This window comes from Aristolochia californica, unplaced genomic scaffold, assembly GCF_029961685.1.
Source record: "Aristolochia californica isolate CCGP_79_NKW_82.1479 unplaced genomic scaffold, dmAriCali1.0.hap1 SCAF_9, whole genome shotgun sequence".
Taxonomy (NCBI): Eukaryota; Viridiplantae; Streptophyta; class Magnoliopsida; order Piperales; family Aristolochiaceae; genus Aristolochia; species Aristolochia californica.
The window spans coordinates 1,707,570-1,728,847 of record NW_027182290.1 but is presented as its reverse complement, the minus strand read 5'-3'; the positions used below and the strand labels follow the sequence as shown (position 1 = coordinate 1,728,847).

Genomic DNA, 21,278 nt, shown 5'->3' with positions numbered 1-21,278 from the left:
CTGACACCGATTCGGGTTTAAATATTTTAACATCTGGATCGGTCCAGCCAATTCTAATTTACTAAATGAATTTAATTATATAATATAGGAGGTAAGAGTAGACTCTTGCATCTAACTTGGGTTGGGCTTATGGCCTTTATAATCGTCAAAATCCCATAGTAAATTATAATTAATTTTAATAACTAATGTTAGATATTCCGGCTTGGTTCAACTAATGTTATCAAATTCAGACTCGTCAACCGTTCTTCTCCTTTGTTATCAGTTTGTGCGGATCTCTTAATTAATAGGAAGACATTCTTCTGATAAATTTCTTTCTCACTTCTCTTTGGTTCTTAATGTCCTTCCAGGATCAGGTTTCATTTACCTGGAGGCAAACTGTATATTAGTGAATCTATTATCTTACGTTCTTCAATTGGGTTATATTGAAGCTAAAATGAGAAGAGAATGATGGAGACATTCTTGAGTTGGGCTGGCAGGAAGTCCAGGACTCGGTGAAAACCAAGGCAGATGTTATTGCCACAGAATTTCGGCTCAGCTGCCAAGTCTTCTCGTGTATTTGTGAAAATGTCCACTTCTCTGTTCACTCCGCCTGCTGTTAAATTGGTTTCTGGCAGCTGCGTTACGATTGTCTCTTGATGATAATAGATTTAGCCCATCTTAGTTGCTCATAATATGAACCACTAAGACTCGTCACGTCATTGGTGGTGCCTCGTGGAGTCTTTGCTCTGAATTTCCCTACACTGAAAATACTTAGAATGCATTAGTGTATGTGTATGTGGTAACAAAGGTGAATTACTCTGTTGAAACTGTGGAATTTGTTATCCAGGGAAATGTATGTAGCGCCATTATTTTTCAGTATTTTAGACACACACATCTAAGCACAAAAAATAATTTTTTAAGGGAAAAAATACCATTAAATGGGGAAAAGTAAAACCTTAAAACTCTCAGTGAAGGCATGACCAATGGTCCAGGCGCCAGCGCAGCAACGCTCCCAACATTCACAATCTTACCCTTTTTTTTTCTAGTTGCCATGTGAGGAACTACAGCTTGTACCATCCTCATTGGACCTGTAAAAACAGTCAATAGGAACAATAAATCAAATGATACTGCCTGTTATAATCTTAACTATAGACGTAAGTAATAATAAACTGTCAGAATCAGTTACAGAGTGATGAGAAGGCCTGTGAGTAAGTCAAGGAGAAAACTTAATTTTCATGGAATTCAAAGGCCTGGAATTCATTGCTTTACCTAAAAACTGCTTTTCTGTGAGGACAAAAAACCAACAATATCTTGCAGAATCTACCACAGCACTGAATTTGGAACAGTCAATAAATGTCTTCCAGAGCCTAACACTAGTTAACTACACTGTTCATTGTGAATAAAAAGGGTATTCCAGAGCCGATCCAGAATGCATTCTCGAGGCAGAATGAAATTCTGACCTTGAGAGGTTGAATGAGCAAATAGTTTCTGGAGTTCCACTTTCTTGTTGAAAGCATCTACCATGAGTGATTTTACTGTGCCGCAAAATCATCTTAAGTGGTTGGTCGCTTGGAAACCTTTTTTGAGATTGTTACCCTCATCTTAACTTAAACACCAACCTTTTAACTATGAGAAGTACCAATGTCTGTTAACATGTCATAGTTTACAGCTCTGTCATGTTTCACCATAACCACAAATATGAAAGTTTTATGTGCAACAGGGCCAATTACTCATTGATCTCAGTAGGGTGAACTGCCTCTTCTCATTCTAAGGCTTATTTTCTTGTACCAATCTGGAGGATATGATTCTCAGCAGAAACAACATCATTAGAGGAATCCATTGACCTTATTCTTGTAGAGATCCTTTGAAGCTGTTAATCCTCTCAAACAGCGTACACATAGCATTGTTTCTGTTTATGAAATAGAAAATCAGCAGTTTTAAGGAATTAGATTTTATTTCAGTTTGATGTTAAAGATGTCCAAGCTGTAAACTTGCAAAAAAGAGATAGTGTATGTACGTGCAGATTACATATTCAACACACAGTAATCAAATCACAAGCAGGACAACAAACTTGCAGCAATAAACAACAGAACAAGAGGAGACTGATTACAAATATCAAACTAGCCAACAAAGTTTATAGAGACATGAGCAAAAAACAGTCCAACTGGTGGGAAAAGAAGAGAGGAAATTCGTCAGAATCCACCTTCACCAAACATAATAGAGTGCATTTCTGAATCCATAAAAAGAATTGTGAAAGAAAATCAATTAGTAAATCATTCAACTCAAAACTGCAAACAGGGGTCTGCTTAATGCAAAAAAATATCCAAATAAAATAGAAAACATATCGACTCAACATCTACAAATAAGCAGGAAATAAAGGATCTGGATGATAAAATAGTATAGAAGAGGAAAACAAATACCGTAAACATTTGTATCAGATGTGCTCTGGCAAGCTGACAGTGGAATTTCAGCAAGAGGTCCCGAACACTGAACTCCAGCATTATTAACCACAACATCAATTCTCCCAAATTTAAACCATATTCAAAACATTTGAGATACTTTATTCAGGTAAAACATCCAATTCCTGGAGAAGAAGCTTCAAGTCATTTTCTAGTAGCAGCCACTTCACATCTCTCTGCAGCAAAGGCTTGTGCCAAGGCATTCCCAATTCCCCCTTCACTGCAGCTGGTGATAAGAACCACAGGTTCTGGCAGACCTTGCTCCCAACCCAGAGGGGTCCCAAGTTCCTGAATTTTGGAAAATGTCCCATTAGTCCAAGCCATCTCTCCACCTTGGGGCCTTCGCTAAGTTCTAATTCAAGCTCATATTCTGCCCCTCATGGAAAATGTAAGATTACTTTGTAAGCTTTTGAGCTTAGAAAGGGCCGAACAAGGAATCCGACAAGTGCAGCTGCGGTTCGCACCCACAAGCTTCTAGTCCAACAGAACTGAATGCTTGTTTAATGGAATGAAATCACACATTCCAGAGCACTTGTCACTTCAGGTCAGGCCAACCATCTCAAGCACGCAGCCCTCAGAGTGCATCAAAGAAGTCGCAAGTGACATCACCAGAACCCCCACATCTACAAATCTCTTTTCAATGCCCCACCAGTGCTTTGCCTCTTTCTCGGCTGTTCCAAGTCATCCAAAGAATTTTCTACTGGTGGAAGCTTTAAATTCCTGTAACTGCCATTCCTTGAAATGAAAGAATTCAACTTCTCATCATCCTCCGAAGGTGTCCCAGACCTAGGCTCCAGATGCATGTCAAATTGTCTATTATACCTGAGTCCTCCCATCCTCATTCCCCTCATACTAGAGGGACCTTTCACTGGGGTATAGCTAGAAGAACCTTTTGGACCGAAGAACTCTTTAGGGATAGAATCCATATCCACAAGACATTTTCTAGCCTTGGCATCCGAAATCAAAGCTGCCCAGTCATCAGATTGCACCAAAGCACTAGCATTTCCCATAACCTGCAAGGAGAAGATACACATCAAGAGTTACCAGTTAGCATTCATTTTAAGGATATTGCCCATATTTATGTTAATACAACAAAGTTAAGGGGTAGACAATAGAATGGAGAATCTCACCCATAGAGCTCTCCTGGCACGAGTGAGAGCAACATTCATACGGCGAATATCTGCTACAAAACCAACACCGTGATTAGATGCACGGACACATGACATTATAATAACATCTCGTTCTTGTCCCTGGAATGCATCAACTGTGTTAATGTATAAATCTCGCCCTTCTTCAGAATTGAGAACTTCCTCAAACTCCCGTTGAAGACACTTTAGCTGCAATTTGTATGGTGTAATAATGCCAACAGAGACCTTATTGTTTACACCAAGAGATTTCAGGATCTTCTGAAGATGCTCATACAATCTCAAACAAAATTGTGCCTCATGAATATTCTGATATGAAACAGACCCGCCCCTGTGGGACTCTCTCCCATGGGTAATATCATAAAACACATAAGGTTTCAACAGTGGGTCCTTGTAGTAGATTTCATCAGGCAAGTTTGCAACACTCTCACTGTCTGTTAGACGACCTTGGTAAAAATACCTAGATGGGAAGTCCCGTATTTGTGGATGCATTCTATATTGGACAGACAACAACATGGTTGGGCAACCAGCTTGTTGGAACCTCTCAAAAAGGCTTCTACTATACAAAAGTGTCCCAGCAGCTTTGCTAATGACAGTTGCTGGAAGTTGCTGTGGGTCACCAACAAGAACGCACCGGGCTGCACCAAGAGCTAAGGGAGGAAGAACCGCCACCTCACTTGCCTGAGCTGCCTCATCAATGACCACCATATCAAAACCATGTGTGAGACGAGAGAAAAGTTTCCGCCCACTACTTGATACTGTTGTGAAAACAATCTCTGCTTCATTAGCAAAACTTGCTTCAAGATTAGACCTTGCTTCATCCAAGTTAAAATTGCTCCCAGGACGAAACCTTCCCTCTAATATGAAAAGACGTGACATTTCCACCAAAACTTTATCCCTTCCTTCAACAACTGCAGCAAGGTTTTGCAATAAGGTATCTCGATTGTGATCACGAGCAACAAGAACATCAGGATCCACACCAACTGACCCCTGAGACCTACCAGCTGCAGCAGCCACGTTGAGCTCTCTCTGGAGACATGCTATTTGCTGTGAAAACTGGGCCTCACGAGCTTTCAATTGGTGCATCCAACCAATAATTTCTTCTCGCCCCTTAACCAAAAGTTGTTCTGTTCTCCTTTCAACAGAAACTGCCTGTGCTGCACGGGTTTGTGAATCAACGCCAACACGAGCCACATCAGGCCGATAGAGTTTCATCTCACCATCTATGAAACCACGATCAAGAACACGTGCAAGTAGCTCATCTGTTGCAGCATTTGATGGAGCACAAACCAGCATTCGAGGTTTCGGACAAAGCTTTGGAAGCGTGCGGAAGAGATTTTGGTCCATTTTTTGCAGCACTTCATCAATGGAACCGGTACTAACACTGTCAGAGTTCGACTCATTGGCTTGTTTATAGCTTTCTGGAGCAAGCTTCTTGAGCAGAGCAGTGTAATAGTGCTGATACTGAACAAGATGGATAACATTTAGCATGCCCGAGACAGTATGGGTCTTCCCTGTTCCAGGGGGTCCTTGAACTAACGTAAAAGGCCAAGGCTCTTGCCTTTTTGAAGTCCCAGAACCACTAGTACCAGCGGCAGTGTGCATTGCAGCCCACTGAATAGCTGCCAACTGGGGTCCATTGAAAGTTCGATGCAGGTAATCAACAAAATTCTGTGTGAAACAATCTGGCATTGCTGGAGTTTGAACTTCATATTTTGGAAAATGTTCAGGACTTGGCTTGAGAATAGCTGTTTGCATCTGCATGTTAACAGTATTGCATTTCAACCTACCTGTACACCTTAACTTATATATGAATGATGCAGAAAAAGAATGGGTACTAACCTGTAAATTTAGACGGCGAAATGCATGAAGAGCAATGTATTCACGTTGCGTAGTTGCCAGAGATCCAAGGACAGTAAGATACCACATGTTTTTTAGTTGGAGTTTCCTCAGCACATGGTCATCATCAATTCTACTGAAAATGCAAAAAAGGAAGTCACCAAAAACCACTGCGTAAGTCACAGCATAACATACAATTCTATTCTATTCTAATTAAATTTCTCATGAGCACATCAGCCTATTTACCTATTGGAATCATATGTATCCCCAACATAAAAATGAAGAATAGCTCCAGGTGGATCCCGTGTATCAACAGGGATATGACGCCTAACAGTACCTGCAACCCTTCCGGTAACCTCAGAATCCACATCATCCTCACTCACACCAGCAATGTTATTCCTTTTGGAACGGCATGCTAAACAGAGCAACAACTGACATTGTTAACAAACAATTTGAATAATAATCATATCAATTGCACAATAAAAAAGTGAAACTGCACAATGCTCAAACCTGCACCAGGCCTGGGGGTAGAAAGAACCGCTACATCGCCCTCCTTAAATGTCCATTTGCAATCATGAAGTGGAAGAACAACTACATCGTACCATCCTGATTCAACAGAAAGAACTAATATCACAAAACTAACCCAGTCAATATGCACAGTCAGCAGGACAAACACAAGAAAGACAGATTGCACCAACGGTTGAATCAAGCACTAACTCATGCAAAACTACTTAACTTAGAAAATATATCAATGCTGCCAATAAAACTCCCATGGTTAAATAATGCCAACCAATATAAAACCTAAAGATAAAACCATTTCTCGCACCTTTCCCTCTCATTTGCATTTGATTTTGGATCAATGACAGATCAAAGTTTAAAAGTCATAAATCTAATTAGATTACAATGCCAATCTCAATATTAACAAAAGATAGGTATCACATTAAAGTCCAAAGACCGGTATCCAAAATCATCAGGAAGCCTCATTAACAGCAACAACTTCAATTTGTAGCTGAAGCTTCAAACTTAAATTTTCAAAAAGTACAAGGTCTTGAACAATAAATTCATTTATCATATACTGATTAAACATTGGCCGATACATTATTGATGAGAACCACCCACTTTCAGGAAAAAGAGTGTCGAATCTCATGAAGTTATTCTCCTGTGAAGTCAATCAGAGTTACAAAATTTAACTTCCCCTCTGTGTTCAAGGTCTTTCACTTTCGTGACTTCACTAAATCCACCAGAAGAAAACAACCTGAATAGCTGCTTAAAGAAGAAAATAAAGCACAAAACTAACTGACATCCAGACTGATGACGTAACTTCAAACCATTTTCTGCGCACAGAAAAGTACTTCGAATAAATAAACCAGGCCCAATCACTCACAAGTACAGGCCTGGAAACATGTGCTGCATCTGTGAGGCCGATATCAGGCTACCAGTATCCCAAGTAAAATGGCCTGTTGAAGGGCAGATTACTCTGCAAAACATAGCCAGCAAGAGAAATCAGGTAGGCATCCATGTAGCCAGAGAAGAATCGCTCGCAGAGATATCCTCCTGTTGAAGGAAACAAGATCTAAATTCCCTATTTGTCATTTCTCGCCCAGTAATCCACATTCGTTTAATGTGATATCATTTGCACGTGAGAAGTTTCACAACAAAGTCCATTGTAGCAGCTACCAGTGAACAAGATAAGTTTGACAAGAGACGCTCACACTTGGGAGTAAGGGTCTTTCCCTCATTCCACCCTCACCCCCTTCTGTGCGATTTATTTTCTTCTTGATTTATAAAAATTGCAATCATTCAAAAAAAGGGCCGACAAGAGTCAGCGCCACTAATTTACAGATACAGAAGCCTGAGACCTAACAGTTTCTCCAACATTAACAGAAACAACAAATACCAATATAAACTGGCTACAACCTTCTGCTTTTTTTCCTTCCAAGAGGTGGGAGGAGGTACACCAGAAACTTACATGTTAATATTTATTTATTTTTTTGCTCTTCAAGGTAAAAACTAGTGTACTGGAGGAAACACCACATGAACATAATGTCAACACAAACAACAAATATATCAAGTCCAATAAACCAACAAAAAAAAAATTCAAAAAAATGATACTTGCTGCATGAGAAAGGACAACCAAAATAAAGGCACCACCTGAACTAATTATCCATCACAGAAGATAAGTACAGAGAAATACATTTACCTCTTTCTCGCTTCTCAACATATTTTATGCGAACCATAATGTGTGCATCTTTGGAAACTGTTTCAGTGAATTCTTCCCAGGTGCTGTAGAGTTGTGCACGACACTCCTCAAAAAGCAAAGGTTCAAACACTCTAGCATACTCTTCTACAGATTCAAACTTTCCAGGAACACATTGAAGCTCTGTCTCTTCTGCATAATTAAGAGGCTCTTCATTACTATTATATAAAGATATAAAGTTCTCAATGTCTCAAGGGCTATATATATATATATATATATATAGATAGATAGATAGATATAGATATATATATAGAGAGAGAGAGAGAGAAAGAGTGTCTGTATTTGACATGGGTGCAAAATATATTTGCAGAGCGGTACTGACAAACCTCATTTGGCTCTTAAGGATTTTTAACTTAAATAAGTAGCTTCTATTAGCAGCTGATCTAAGCATTTCTATGCATTTTAGCCACTGCTATTCAAACTAAAACCATACTCTCTCTTCAAAAGTAAACAAACATGAGGCACCCTTTGTAGCACAAAAGTCAAAACTTCTAAGCGGAAACCACCAATGATATAAAATAATCATTACATTGCCCAGATGCATTTCACCATGATTATCATTGTAAAGATGGATTCCAACTATCTCAACTACATTAAATGCAACTGGACATTTTTCTCAATGCGGAGGGGTACCAACCACCAACTTTCACGTCCATAAGCAGAACTCACTGGAAGCAATTGCGGACACTTTCTACTTGTATGTACAAATGAATCATATGCATGCCAATAGAAAAAAATGGTATCAAGCTCCCTGTCTTTTATACTCATGAAAGTTAAAACAAGGACACAAGCCAGAAAGTCATCTGATGCACACAGACTTTTGCTGACAGCAGAAACCTTTCACTCTTGAAGTGGTTATTCCTAGCAGGATATAACAAATTAATGGGGAACATTACAAAATAAATGCAAGAGACAATGCATTTCAACATTCACTCGAAGAAGATCAACTGCAAATTTCTCGAAGCAATCACAAAGCTACATTTGCAAAGCAAATAATCAAATGAACTGGACCCATACCTGGATGATGCCAAAATTTCTCGTTAGTAACCTCTCGGAGAAGACGCTCCACTGATGTATCTTGATACTGCAAACTGTTTGAATTTAACTTCTTTGAGGGAAGATGTTTTTTATTTCCAGACTTCAAATCTGCAGATTCCTTGTTCTGGTTGACCAAAGATGGCTTTCTACTGGACCCCTGGTGATTTCTCATCTGCCGAGGGTCAGCAGGCTGCTTCCAAGAATTGTGCCTTGGAATAGGAGGACAATCTGTAGATGAGTCATTGGAACCGTTTAATTTCTTAAACCGAGGACCTTGATTTACATCCCCATTAGATTCAGATTTATGATCACTTAACTCCAAAGAACCACTTCCTTCAGTATTGAATCCATCCATTTGTTTCTGATCCTTGGTCATGGGTGGACCCTGCTTTTCCCCAACACGTTCAGATGGGGCAGAAACAGTACGCATTTCCTTCACAGTTCGAGTATTTAGAGATGATGAGAAACTTTGCCTCTTTGGAGTTGAAGTTTTTAAGGGCCCAGCCTGTTTAACATCCTCTAGATTAAGAAACATAGTTTGGCGATTCCGTTTCTTCCCTAGCATAGCCTCCTTGAGTTGGTCAATTTTGTTCCTCTTGCCAGGATTATTTGCACACTTCAAAGCATGGCTAGCTTCAATTCCTTTTACTTCCCTGAGCTTTGGGAAAAAAGAAGTTTCCTCTAAATTATCTGCCACACCATCTCCCTTAACATCAGCATCAGGACTTTTGCTGTTTCCATTAACCTGTTCAGGGACCAAAACAGAAGACGCTTGACTACCTTCATTCTTGTTAGTGTCAACAATTTCACCTATGACACTGACCAGGAGCCCTTCATCTTGAGAACTACTCTCAGAGGTTTTCCCTTTTTCAGCCACTTCTGTTTTATTTGTAGTGTCCACATTGTCACTAGCTATCCCTTCATTACTTGCCTCCATATATGACCATTCCCCTTCTTCTGTTTCTTTAGGCTGAGCATCTCTCCTACCAAATTTTTCTGATTTTGAGACTTTATTTTCTTCACTATTGCTTATTCTCATCGAAGACAAGTCAGGACGAGAATTTGATTCATCCTCTTTTACTATTACATTATCCATGGAGTTATTTGCCTCTTTAGGCCTAACAAAAGGCTGGAAGCCTGATACAGAAGATGCATGTGAAAAAGCATAATTGTTAACAATCCTATTACAACCTTGAGATGATATAAGCATATCTGCATTGGCCAGAGTTGCAGAAGACTGTAGCTTTGAGGGCTGGACATGGAGCAACTCATCACTCTCTTCTTCTTCCACAGTAGGGAGTTCGTTGAGATCAAAGATAAACCTCCCTCTAGAACCCATTTCAGAAGTATACACATAAAATCTACGGTTAGTTGCTGATCAAAACCTGATAGAGCTCTTCCTTGTTTCTTTCTGTTATATAGAAAAGCACATGACATGCCAACAACTGATTTAGCAACTTCTGGGGCACCAAAAAGATGAAACGACTACACAACAACAGATTCTGCCAGCAATATATAAATGACCAATTAAATGAGATCATAAATGTAAATAAATATAGAGAGTTATGTTCAGGACACAACTGTATTAAAATCATACCTGCGAGACAATTATTCAACAGCCCAACAACCATAAAAAATAGGCTGAACTAGAATGCATCCGAAACTCTCCCTAATCCACCCCAGTCCTAGTATAAGTCATCTTCTGAAGCTATAAACTGCAAAATATAAGAGATGACCACCCATCAAGTCCACTGCAAGTTACAAATAAACTATGCAAATAGATAGGCATCGAGGTCATCCTACAATGTTGCTCCAGATCATTTCAGAAAATTTATTTTGAGAAAATCATCAAATTGGGTAAAGAAAAACAAAAATGGAAAACAACATGAATGCCTGCAGGCACATTATCTACAGAAACCTACAGACTTGTCATATTAGGAAGTTCATATGTACACAGACTGCATCATTGTGAATATGGGTAGACTTTCTATCTGCCACAACCAATTAATGATTTCATTTTTACGAGAACCTCCAATTCGTTCAATAATTTGTTTCATATATAGGTGGCAGGCATATATATGCACATGACACTCCTGCACTCATTCAAGACCATATTATAGCACAAGGTGTTAACGAAGATGATACAGCCAATAATAGTTGGATTCATTGACAGCACTCATCAGGGAAGAAACCAATTTTAGCCAAAACTTAACATCAGCCTGAAGAGAAACACGACTCAAATATTTGGGTATGCAATGAAAGCAATGAGCTAGTCACGCAATTCTCTTGGCAAAGCGGATCTCATACTAGAGAAGCCTCAGATAAAACAGACCTGCATTACAGAAATCAGATCCCAAACCTTTGCTCTCTCATCCATCTAACAGGAAAAGAGGACAATAACTAATCCAGATGTCTAGTAACACATCCGAGCATAGAAATAGAGATAAAAGGGAAACCCTAACAAACAGACCCCTGATACAATGACACACAGGAACCAAATCAAACTCCTGATATTTCGTATAAGTAAGCCTAAATATTCAAACGCTGTCACGGGTTGGTAAAATCTACTGACAAATTCGATCCTAGAAACAGCATCCGATCCCGAACAAAACAACCTCACAACTAAGGGTACCGCCCGCGGAAGTCCACAAACAAACCCACATAATTGCATAAAAGGCGTCAGTGGATTACAATAAAGAGATCAAAGAAACAAAATCCCCACTTATTTCCATCCATCTCTCGGTCGACGATCTTAGCTTCAGCTTATGATCCTAGTTCACGCTTCATTCCACACGCAAAAAAGCAGAACCAGAGGACTGAGAACAGACATACCAAATATTCAATTAAAAGATTCCTACGAAACGGAATCTTACCTCTGACAAGCTCCGAATCTAGAAACCGTGATAAAAACGTAAAGAGGGAGCGAAGCAAGGAGCAGTGGCGCAAATACGAGAAGAGCAAACGAATATATGAGGGAGCAGAGCGGGTGGGGCGTAGGGTATTTATAGGAAATATCGAGGCCAAGGTTGCCGGCCGATAATTTCTCCGGTCACCGTGAAAGCTTCCTCGGTGACACGATAGAATTGTAATTCCGATTGCGTCATTACTTTATTAGGTAAAATCGATAAATTTCCCTCTTTTAAGGTTTTTCGATTTTTAAACCTGAATAAGAGACGGACACGGGTGACCATTTCAGTTCCTATAAAGACGAATTTACCTCTGAAAAATAAATTTTTTCCTGTTAGAAATCCTGTGATTCCCCACTTAAAAGGAGGCCATAATCGACTTTTAAAAAACCCGAGTGCTGCTTCGGTTGATTTGTCTGAGGAATTTAATTTGGCTCTTTAATTCTCACGGACTGTTAAGAAGATTACGCCCTCGTATCTATCCATTAAATAAAGCAATACCAAAAAAGACGAAACTACCCTCACTAAATAAAGCAAGCGTGGCGCGCCTTTGTCTCATCTCCACCGTTCCTTCCTTTAATCAATAAAGCGACAAGTGATGATCGATAATAACGCATTTGGAGACCTATAATTGGCGAAAATTAAAAAAAAAAAAAGTAAAAGACACGTCAGCCTGCCCTTTTGCCACCACCCTATCTCGACCTTAAACTTACCATAACAGCACATGAATCTCAACCGTCGATCAAACAGATCTGCTCCTTCAGTGAGGGTCCCATCTTGGCATTTCAGGTGTAGAACGAGGGTAGTATAATCAAATAACACCCTTCGAATTGGGTCAAAACTCGAAGTGCGTGAACAACACGAGGGCGGTATTCGTGTGGGCTTGCCCTAAATTTTCTCATGTACGTGTGAGGGGAAGAAAACACTTGACGGAGGTCCACGTGCCGTTTTAACCTTTTTATAAAAAATGTGAATTGGGTAGGCGGCTGTTGAGGTTGAGCGCCCGTTTAACCCCGGGCTGTGACCCTAAAGAGGAAAGCTTCGTTGTGGGGGTGTGTGTGGCTGAACTACCATGTTTGATGGGGTGGGGTGGGGTGGGGTGGGGTGGGTAGGCATTAATAACCTTGGTTAGCATTCTCGAATCCAGCTTGGAATTGGAAGCATCTTCGACCACAAGTTGTTTTTTTTTTTTTAATAAATTTAATACCATCAATATTTAAACCAAAGTTTCTATAATTATCTCTTCTAGAAGTTATTTTCACTATTAAATAGTTTTATTTATATTAATATTTTTAAACTTTCACATAGATAAATTTATATTATAAAAAAAAATTGCGTTAGTTTTCTTATGTTTGAAAAGTCATGCTCGTGAGACAAATTCCCGTGATCACCTAGTTATTTTTATAACGAGGCGAATCATCGACATGAATTTAGGTGATTTTTAGATAAATAGAGTTTCTCGCAATCTGAATTTTAATTGATTTTAAATAATAATTTTAAAAATAAAATAAAATTTTAATTTCAAATTAAATGATAAATTCAATCAAAAAAATTAAAATATTAAAGAATAAATTGAGTTGAAATTTGATAAACTAAGCATATATGAATTATTACAAGTCACATACTTTTATGTTAGATGATGCAACAAATAATAATTTAGCAACATAATTAAGTCTTAATTAACCAATAGATGGACCACTATCCTTTGCTAATAAAACTAAAAACCACCCAAATCTTTTAAGGGAACAATTTTTCATGTGATCAAGTAGTCATGCACTCAAGATAAAACCTTATATTCGTAATCCACAACATCATGTCATTAATGTTCCTTCTCGAAATGTTCCTAGGACAAAACATGGGACACTTTTTAACCTTACAATCAAGTAAATTACGGCCACAATGAGCTCAAATCGTGTTTGCTTTTGGACCCATTTGTATTCGGTAGACGTGATGTTTACACAAGAATGATAGAGCACTCGAGGGCCAAAATGGGGACAATGCTACACAATATAATGATATGGGCTAGTGCGCTAGTTGACATTTGACAGCAATCGATTACTATATAAGATATTGTGCATGTGACCATGGGACCACCCCTCCTCCATTAGGTTGTTCATAGTACATGAATCTAATTTTGCAACAATAGCCTTCAAACAATTCCTCAAGACTTCTAATTATGTTTGAATAAAAAGACTAACGCTCGAATTATATTGATTTGAAATTGAATTTCCGGTTTGAGATGAATTATAGACATCCTCCCATCCAGCCGTCCGTTCCTCACTGGTCCGATCTCGCTATACCGGTATGATTTCGGACTCTTTAATTCATCTTTAATTCCGGTGCAATTACAAATTGCTGCTTCGGGTCAGGAATGTCTCGAAATGCGGGAATTCGCGTAATAGAGCGCAACGAAGCAGGCAGTGATCTGTCTCCGTTCTCTCGCTCAATCTGTTGGAGGAAAGAGCCATGGCGGCAGTTGATTTGGATCGGCCGATCATCGAAGAGTACCTCTCCGAGTTCATTCATGAGTCGCCGCGGAAGCTCTTGCTGTAATAGTTTCTCGCTCTATATATCTCTAGATTTGTATTTTAATGTTTTCTTATTGTTGGGGTTTGACGGTCAGATTTTTAATCAGGCACGACTTGCTCGACATTTCCCCGATGTTAACTGAGGCCGCCGGCGCTGTCGTTGATGTAATTCTTCCCTGTCCCAACTAGGCTGCATTTTCGTTTTCGTTCTCCTTTTCCGCACATCTTTATTTGTGAAACATCCTCCAAACAATAGTTCCTGGACGGTTGGACCATGTAACTTAACGAGTTCTCTTTTCGAAGTTGGTCATTTAGATTAAGTTACTAGTTCAGTTGCTACCGGAAAATATGTAGGAAAGACTGATGACGAGGGGCGTTATCACCTTAAGGGTTATCGTCGCTTGGCCACTTGTTACTATTATTTAGTCAGGAGAAAAATGATTTTGTATTTGTATCTTACATCAGTGAGAATATAATTATGGAACTTTTGTTTACAGGCTTCCCTTTATAATTGAGATTAACGTGCAAGTAACGAGAAATCTTAAGAAACAGTGACTTGATCTTTAAAAACTTGGATATGGAGAAGAGCCGAGTCCTTTTTATATAAGAGAACGAAGCTTCCATTTTAATACTGCTTTCCACACGGCTGATGAAGAATGTACTATCTATAGATTTCATTCTTTTTAACATTTCTTTTTTCCTCATGCTGTCTATTTGTTAAGATTACACGTTAGTTGCACAGGATTCATTCTCCCGTTGTTTCAAATCAAATCCTCCAGAGCCTTGGAATTGGAACATATATTTGTTTCCTCTCTGGTGCTTAGGGGTGGTGGTTAGATATGGTATTCTTTTCCCTGTAAGGTGAGAATGTTTTCGTCCTTGATTTGAACTCTCTATGTTGACAATCTTAGATGCAAGCACTAGGTTTTTTGAATCTCAACCCCGTCTGATTATATTTTCGGTGTGTTTGAAGTAATTTGCCACATGTTCTTGTTTTATCTGTCTATTGTCAATCTTAAACGCAAGCAGTAAATATTTTGAGTTTACTTGGGTTCTTTTTAGATTTTAATATTTTTTAATCAATGCCTATGTGTTCTAGATTTATATATTTATTTATTTACAAGAATAACTAGAAACATGTTATGTATTTTTTCTTGCTAGAGAAAGGAACTTGCTTGGTTGTCTTTTTCGTGTCTATTCTCTTCGGTTCTTTCATTTGTTTAGATAATTTTTCCTTCACTTCAATGGTGATTATTGCAACTGGTCCCTGTCTTGTCTAATTCACAAGCTTCTCACGTCTGTCTGCAGGATTCTTACCATGGCCGTAGGATGGATAGTGTTCCTTTCATCGTTCATTCCTGTTCACTTTATGTTAAAGAAGCATGATAAGTGGAGACGGCCAATTAAGGTTGGTCTTGACAACTTTATTTAATGTGTTGAAATTTGGTTCCTAAACTCGTTTTTTCTGTTTGTGTGAATCATTGATCCTAGTCCCCCAGAAAAAAACTGCCCAATGAACTGTAAAACAGCTTTCGTTTATTATTCTCGTTTATTTATTTTTGTTCCTCAATGATTTCACTAGACTACGCTCTTTATGGATTTATTCAGTTAGAGTGGACAAAAAATTGACTGTAATGAATGAACATTTTTTTTACCCGAAGACATGAAAATCAATAAACTCAAATACATGAACTCACAATCATTTCCATTTATGACATAGAAAACCATAAAACCAAACACTTTTTCTTTACTAATTTGGAGGTTGCATTGGTTTGATTAAGTAGTTGATTATGAGACAAACATATGACGATGCATTAAACCATGGTCTCTCTTCAGAGGAAACTGGTTGAGCTGACGTGTAGCGTATTTGTTGCTCATGGACCGGAGTTATCAAGTATCATGGTCCAAGACCCAGCATGCGAGCAAGACAGGTAGTATGACCAACATATTTCCCCTTCAGGTTTTTATGTGGTTCCCTGTAGCCAGCAATTTAAGTGGTCTTTTACTCTTTCAAAATTTTATCAGCAAAAACAGCTAATGGAGCCTGCTGGTAGCTGTCCAAATATCTTATAGTCATAAAATCCCCCGCCTTCTGTTAGAAGTCTGATATCATGATCCTATTTATACCTTCCATCATATTTTAAATAAAATTGTAACCTTTATAGAAAGGAAGGATCATCATATTATATTAGTATTTATGAATTCTTTTCCTTTCTTATATTGGATAGGTGTTTCTGGCGAATCATACTTCCATGATCGATTTCATTATTTTGGAGCAAATGACTGCGTTTGCTGTAATTATGCAGAAGCATCCTGGATGGGTTGGTGGGCGCTTATGACTGACTTTTTTTTACTCAAAATTATAGTCAAGGCTCCATAAATAGCCTAATTTTTTCTCTCAAATGATGACATAGGGCTTCTTCAGAGCACTGTTTTGGAGAGTTTAGGCTGCATATGGTTCAATAGGTCAGAGACCAAAGATCGGGAAGTCGTTTCAATAAAGTAAGCTTCTCGCATCTTGGTGTGCCATGCAATGGTGATTTGGTTACACATGTTATCTAAGAAAATCTTAAACAATTATGTGTTCTGAACCTGCATTTTTCAGATTAAGGGAACATGTTCAAGGGGCTGACAACAACCCTCTGCTAATATTTCCTGAGGGAACCTGCGTAAACAATCAATACTCTGTAATGTTTAAGGTGTGTCCCATTTCATGAACTCAGAGAGTTAAGAGTCTGATATCTTTGTCCAAAATCGATTGTCCTTAGATGATTTACACACTTTCATTGCATATTTGTTAATACGTATGTTTATCTTGATGGTACTCCTTCAGGGGGCTTTTGAACTGGGTTGCACTGTTTGTCCAATAGCAATCAAGTACAACAAGATTTTTGTGGATGCCTTCTGGAACAGCAGGCAGTAAGATTCTTCATGAGATAGCTTCCTTCCAGTTTTACGTTAGTTTCTTCATTTATTGCTCTCAATGCTCTCTCCTTCCTTAGTCCATTACTGTTGTGAAGTAAATTGTATTTTTGTCTGGTCCTCTGTTTGGCAGGCAATCTTTTACTAGGCACCTTCTCCAACTTATGACATCCTGGGCTGTTTTTTGTGATGTCTGGTACTTGGAGACGCAACATCTAAAACCTGGAGAGACATCAATAGAATTTGCAGAAAGGCAAGTCATGAGCTCTGTAATTACGGTGATTGTTTCCATCCTGAACCAAACAAAACAAGGAAATTTATGCTACTGTATTGTCCAAGAGTTATTTTAACCCGCCATCTGTTTTGCAACTGCTTTTTCATGCAGGGTCAGGGATATTATTTCCACTCGAGCTGGTCTGAAGAAGGTCCCCTGGGATGGGTATCTGAAGTACTCTCGTCCTAGTCCGAAGCATAAAGAGCGAAAGTATGTCCAGAGTTCTCTGTTGTATTTCATATTTTGCACCCATTAGGCTAACTAAAAAGCTTTAAATAAAATAAGCTGCTCTTGAAAAGAGTTTGGAAGAAAATATTTTTGAAGAACGAGTTGGTACACTGGTGAGCTTAACCGCTGTTGTTTTATGCCTAATCAAGTGCCTAAAAACTTCTGCCTTTGCCTGATGAATGTGTTTCTATTTGAGATTTTGTGACAATTGTGAGCTTCATGATACATCTCAATATTTTTCTGTAACCTGGTCTCACAATTATTGCCTGGCTGATAAGCTTGCTATGGGACTGATCTGCAATAACTCATTGTGCTAGATCATTCCTCTCTTAGATTGTATTATGTAGCTTTTTTTTTGCGTACTGCGTTTATTGGAAATTTCATCATTCAGCAAAATATAAAAAAGAGAGGTTTTTTTTATCTGGAACTAAACATGTCATAGCGGTTCTTCCATTGAAACGCATAAATAAGGCTAAATATTTTATACTTTTTTCTTTCTCACTTTCTTCTTTCTTTCTTCTTCATCCTTTTTTTGTTGTTGTTTTTTTTACACGCTGTGCATCCAAAACATGCTCTTTGTTTGTGTTGTTTTTTAACTTACAGTGGAAGTTAAAAAGAGGAACTCAAACTCTTGATTCTACTGCTTTCATACTGTTTGACGTGTAAAAGCTCAATTTGGCTGCATTAATGAGAATAATGCTAAACACTACTTGTTTGTCATGTTTTCAGGCAACAGCTCTTTGTGGAGTCGATAATGAAGGGTCTGGAGGAAAATTGATTACTGCATCATAACAACACAGAATTGGACAATGAAATGTTTCTAAGAATTGAGGGAGTAGTCATCAATTAAAGATACGTCTACTCTCTGAATTATCTTCAGTTAATATTCTCTTAACATGCATATCATTTGTCATAAGTCGTGAAAACAGAGAGCAAGTTTCTGTAACTCCATGGTGTTAACACTGGTTGTGGAAAAACTAAAATATACCAGTAGACAGTTATCGAGCAGTCAAAGTAGATCATTTATGAATAATGCTATTGTAGTGGATCAATTGTATCTGTAAGAGCTTAGTGAGGATAGTGCCCCTTGCAAAATACATTCAGTTACAAGGACAATGCATATTATATTTGTTCACTCGAATATTTTTAACTTTTTAGTGTCGACCTTCAATATTCTGAAGTCATTAAGAGACAATTTGTGCAGATAATCGAACTAAAGGGTGTTAATGAAGTTCCACATGGATTAGTGACTAGAAAGGTATTGAGTTTATTAGTTGGAAAAAAAGTTTCTTAAATTAGTTAATCATTTTTCGATGAGCCTTAGACCTAACTTCATATGGTATCAGAACAGGTACTTATATATGGTTTCTACCTGAATTATCTACATGTAAATCCAGGAAACTTCCTCAATTGGTCAGTCGGATGGACCGAAGGGTTTCAAGACAATTAAACGATCATTACTAGGAAATGGATATACGACTATCCCTACTCTCTACTTTGGTTTCTCAAATAACAAATACAAATAAAACGGCCTAACTACAACGCTCTCGTTTTCTTCTAAGAAATGGCAGCTGTTACGAGAAGACCACCTCGTTTCACCATTGATAAACTTCCCCACTTTGCTTTCACTGCACCTTGAGAAATGGAGAGATCAAAAGGCTTAATTCTTGCTACCCGTTTGTTGGTCGTTCTTCTTGTATTCTCCGGCAGTGGTGCTGCCATCGGCGTGTCACCGGCGGGAGAAGTGCAGAACCAGTCTGCAGAAAAGGAGAAATCCAACCCATTTGCTGCGACTTCTTTGATCCTTATTTTCATAATACTAGATGTCATTGCTTTCGTTCTTGTACTATTACTCTTACGGGCATACTTCCAGAGGAGAAAATCAGATAAATGGGATGCGAGAGATCTCGACATGGAAAACAAGAAGAACAACAGACCTTTAGAGCATCGAGAGAACACGGTTGGTGGAAACGAAGAGAGAGGGAAGCTTGAGTTCTTGACTGAAGAAGGAGGATTTGAACTCCGTGATCTTCTTAAAGCTTCCGCAGAAGCGTTGGGGAAAGGGAACTTCGGGGCTTGCTACAAAGCCAGGCTGGAAAGTGGCGCTTCCATTGTAGTCAAGCGTTTGAAGGATTTAACCCCGTTTACCAGAGACGAATTTGCTAAGCATATGAGAGCTCTCTCTAATCTGAAACACCCCAACTTGTTATCTCTCCTAGCTTACTACAACTCCAGAGACGAGAAGCTTCTGGTTTACAGATTCGCCGCGAATGGAAACCTGTTCGATCGAATTCATGGTGGGTTGCTCCAACTCTTTTCAAACTTTTCTCAATAAGATCATAACCGCAACACTTACGTTCATTTCATGCTTTTATGAATTCCACCATTTTAAGTTTCATTACTCTCTCATCAATGGTTGACTGAAGCTGGAAGAGGAGACAACCGAGTCCCTTTCAAATGGCACTCTAGATTGCAGGTGGCCCGAGGTGTAGCTCGAGCCATGACGTTTCTCCATTTCAACGCCAAATCCCCCACTGCCGTACCCCATGGAAACCTGAAGTCTTCCAATGTTCTCCTCGACGAGAACGACACGCCATTGGTCTCTGATTATGGGCTCTCTTCGATTATTTCAAGCTCCGCCGCCATCCAACGCATGGTAGTTTATAGATCTCCGGAGTATCAACACCACCGGAAAGTATCAAAGAAATCCGATGTCTGGAGCTATGGTGCCCTTCTCCTCGAATTTTTAACAGGAAAACCATCGTGTCTCAGCTATCCAGGCAGAGACAGTGGTATTGATCTCTGTAATTGGGTTCACAGAGCAGTTAGAGAAGAATGGACTGCGGAGATTTTTGATACGGAGATCACAGAACACGGAAGAGCCTGCCAGGAGATGTTGGCGCTGTTACAGGTAGCTCTAAATTGTTGCGAGAAGTCGGCGGAGAAGCGACCGGAAATGGCGGACGTGATGAGGAGTGTGGAAGCCATTGCTGATAGGGAAAAGGGGGAAGGGGACGATGAGTCCTCTGAGGACGATCTCTCGAGTTCGTCGAGAATTTTTCAATTCATAAACCTGGCTCATCAAAGTAAACGGAACCAACCCATTCACCTCAGCTGAAAATAGGTGATTATCGCATAAAAAAATATATATATGTACGTGAATTACATAAAAATGTTTGCATCCTTAAAATTCATTTTGATTTGAACTCGTTACGTTGCAAAAAGTATGAGATTTATTGCTTAGACCACAATAACTTATTTATTTATTAACTATTTATTTTTGAAGAATGCTCGTTAGGACCATCACAAATTGTGGTTATAATCAATGACTACATGCTTAGTTGAAATTAAATTACACATATTACTTAAATTAATCTATTTTAAAAATAAATATCATATTTTAAATAAAAATAAAACAAACTTGCCTTCTACTTGCTGTCGAGGGCTCCCATTCCCTCGTTCCGAATAAAAGGGAGAGAGAATACATTAGCATCTAAGCTTGCTTTTGCCCTATCTTGACACCTCAAAGACATTATCAATTTAAAAATGAAAAATGAAAAATTAAAAATTAAAAAGTAGTCAGACTAATAGGGGACCACAATCAAAAGACAGAAATACCCTCATCATTTTAAAAATTTCCCGCAATTCATTAAAATAGGCAGGCAGAAAATACTAACACGCAAGTGCTCGGTAGATCTCAGCA

General features: G+C 38.8%; 3 protein-coding genes and 1 pseudogene across 5 annotated transcripts; 3 read left to right on the top strand and 1 right to left on the bottom strand.

Annotated features, from left to right (window-relative positions):
* Nucleotides 1–412: 412 nt before the first annotated feature.
* LOC137940104 (probable helicase MAGATAMA 3) lies at nt 413–11,672 on the bottom strand. 3 transcript variants are annotated; one of them, XM_068785026.1, is made up of 12 exons: nt 11,591–11,672; nt 10,315–10,432; nt 8,697–10,219; nt 7,623–7,811; nt 5,933–6,028; nt 5,669–5,837; nt 5,426–5,558; nt 3,569–5,341; nt 2,400–3,451; nt 1,249–1,888; nt 935–1,067; nt 413–740 (listed from the first exon to the last, which is right to left on the bottom strand). In XM_068785026.1, the coding sequence occupies exons 3-9, from the start codon at nt 10,054–10,056 to the stop codon at nt 3,062–3,064; spliced, it is 4,110 nt and encodes a 1,369-aa protein (XP_068641127.1). In that variant the 5' UTR covers nt 10,057–10,219; nt 10,315–10,432; nt 11,591–11,672; the 3' UTR covers nt 413–740; nt 935–1,067; nt 1,249–1,888; nt 2,400–3,061. The 3 variants fall into 3 exon arrangements, with proteins under 3 accessions (XP_068641127.1, XP_068641125.1, XP_068641126.1); XM_068785024.1 differs by lacking the exon at nt 1,249–1,888; XM_068785025.1 differs by lacking the exon at nt 1,249–1,888 and having other exon boundaries at nt 8,697–10,128.
* A 2,326-nt stretch (nt 11,673–13,998) lies between these two features.
* LOC137941145 (glycerol-3-phosphate acyltransferase 9-like) lies at nt 13,999–19,194 on the top strand (annotated as a pseudogene).
* A 19-nt stretch (nt 19,195–19,213) lies between these two features.
* LOC137941146 (pollen receptor-like kinase 5) lies at nt 19,214–20,024 on the top strand. Its single transcript, XM_068786435.1, has one exon. The coding sequence runs from the start codon at nt 19,218–19,220 to the stop codon at nt 19,908–19,910; it is 693 nt and encodes a 230-aa protein (XP_068642536.1). The 5' UTR covers nt 19,214–19,217; the 3' UTR covers nt 19,911–20,024.
* Nucleotides 20,025–20,075: 51 nt separating this feature from the next.
* Nucleotides 20,076–20,693, top strand: LOC137940144 (leucine-rich repeat receptor-like protein kinase PXC1). Its single transcript, XM_068785082.1, has one exon. It carries the CDS (start codon nt 20,076–20,078, stop codon nt 20,691–20,693), a length of 618 nt encoding a protein of 205 aa, XP_068641183.1.
* Nucleotides 20,694–21,278: the final 585 nt, after the last annotated feature.

Coding starts and splice junctions, on each gene's coding strand:
- LOC137940104 (XM_068785026.1), bottom strand. CDS start 10,056: ATGGGTTCTAGAGGGAGGTTTATCTTTGATCTCAACGAACTCCCTACT. Junction 7,812..8,696: donor GAAATTTTGGCATCATCCAG/GTATGGGTCCAG, acceptor TTAATTATGCAG/AAGAGACAGAGCTTCAATGT. Junction 3,452..3,568: donor GTGCCAGGAGAGCTCTATGG/GTGAGATTCTCC, acceptor TTCTCCTTGCAG/GTTATGGGAAATGCTAGTGC.
- LOC137941146 (XM_068786435.1), top strand. CDS start 19,218: ATGGAGAGATCAAAAGGCTTAATTCTTGCTACCCGTTTGTTGGTCGTT.
- LOC137940144 (XM_068785082.1), top strand. CDS start 20,076: ATGACGTTTCTCCATTTCAACGCCAAATCCCCCACTGCCGTACCCCAT.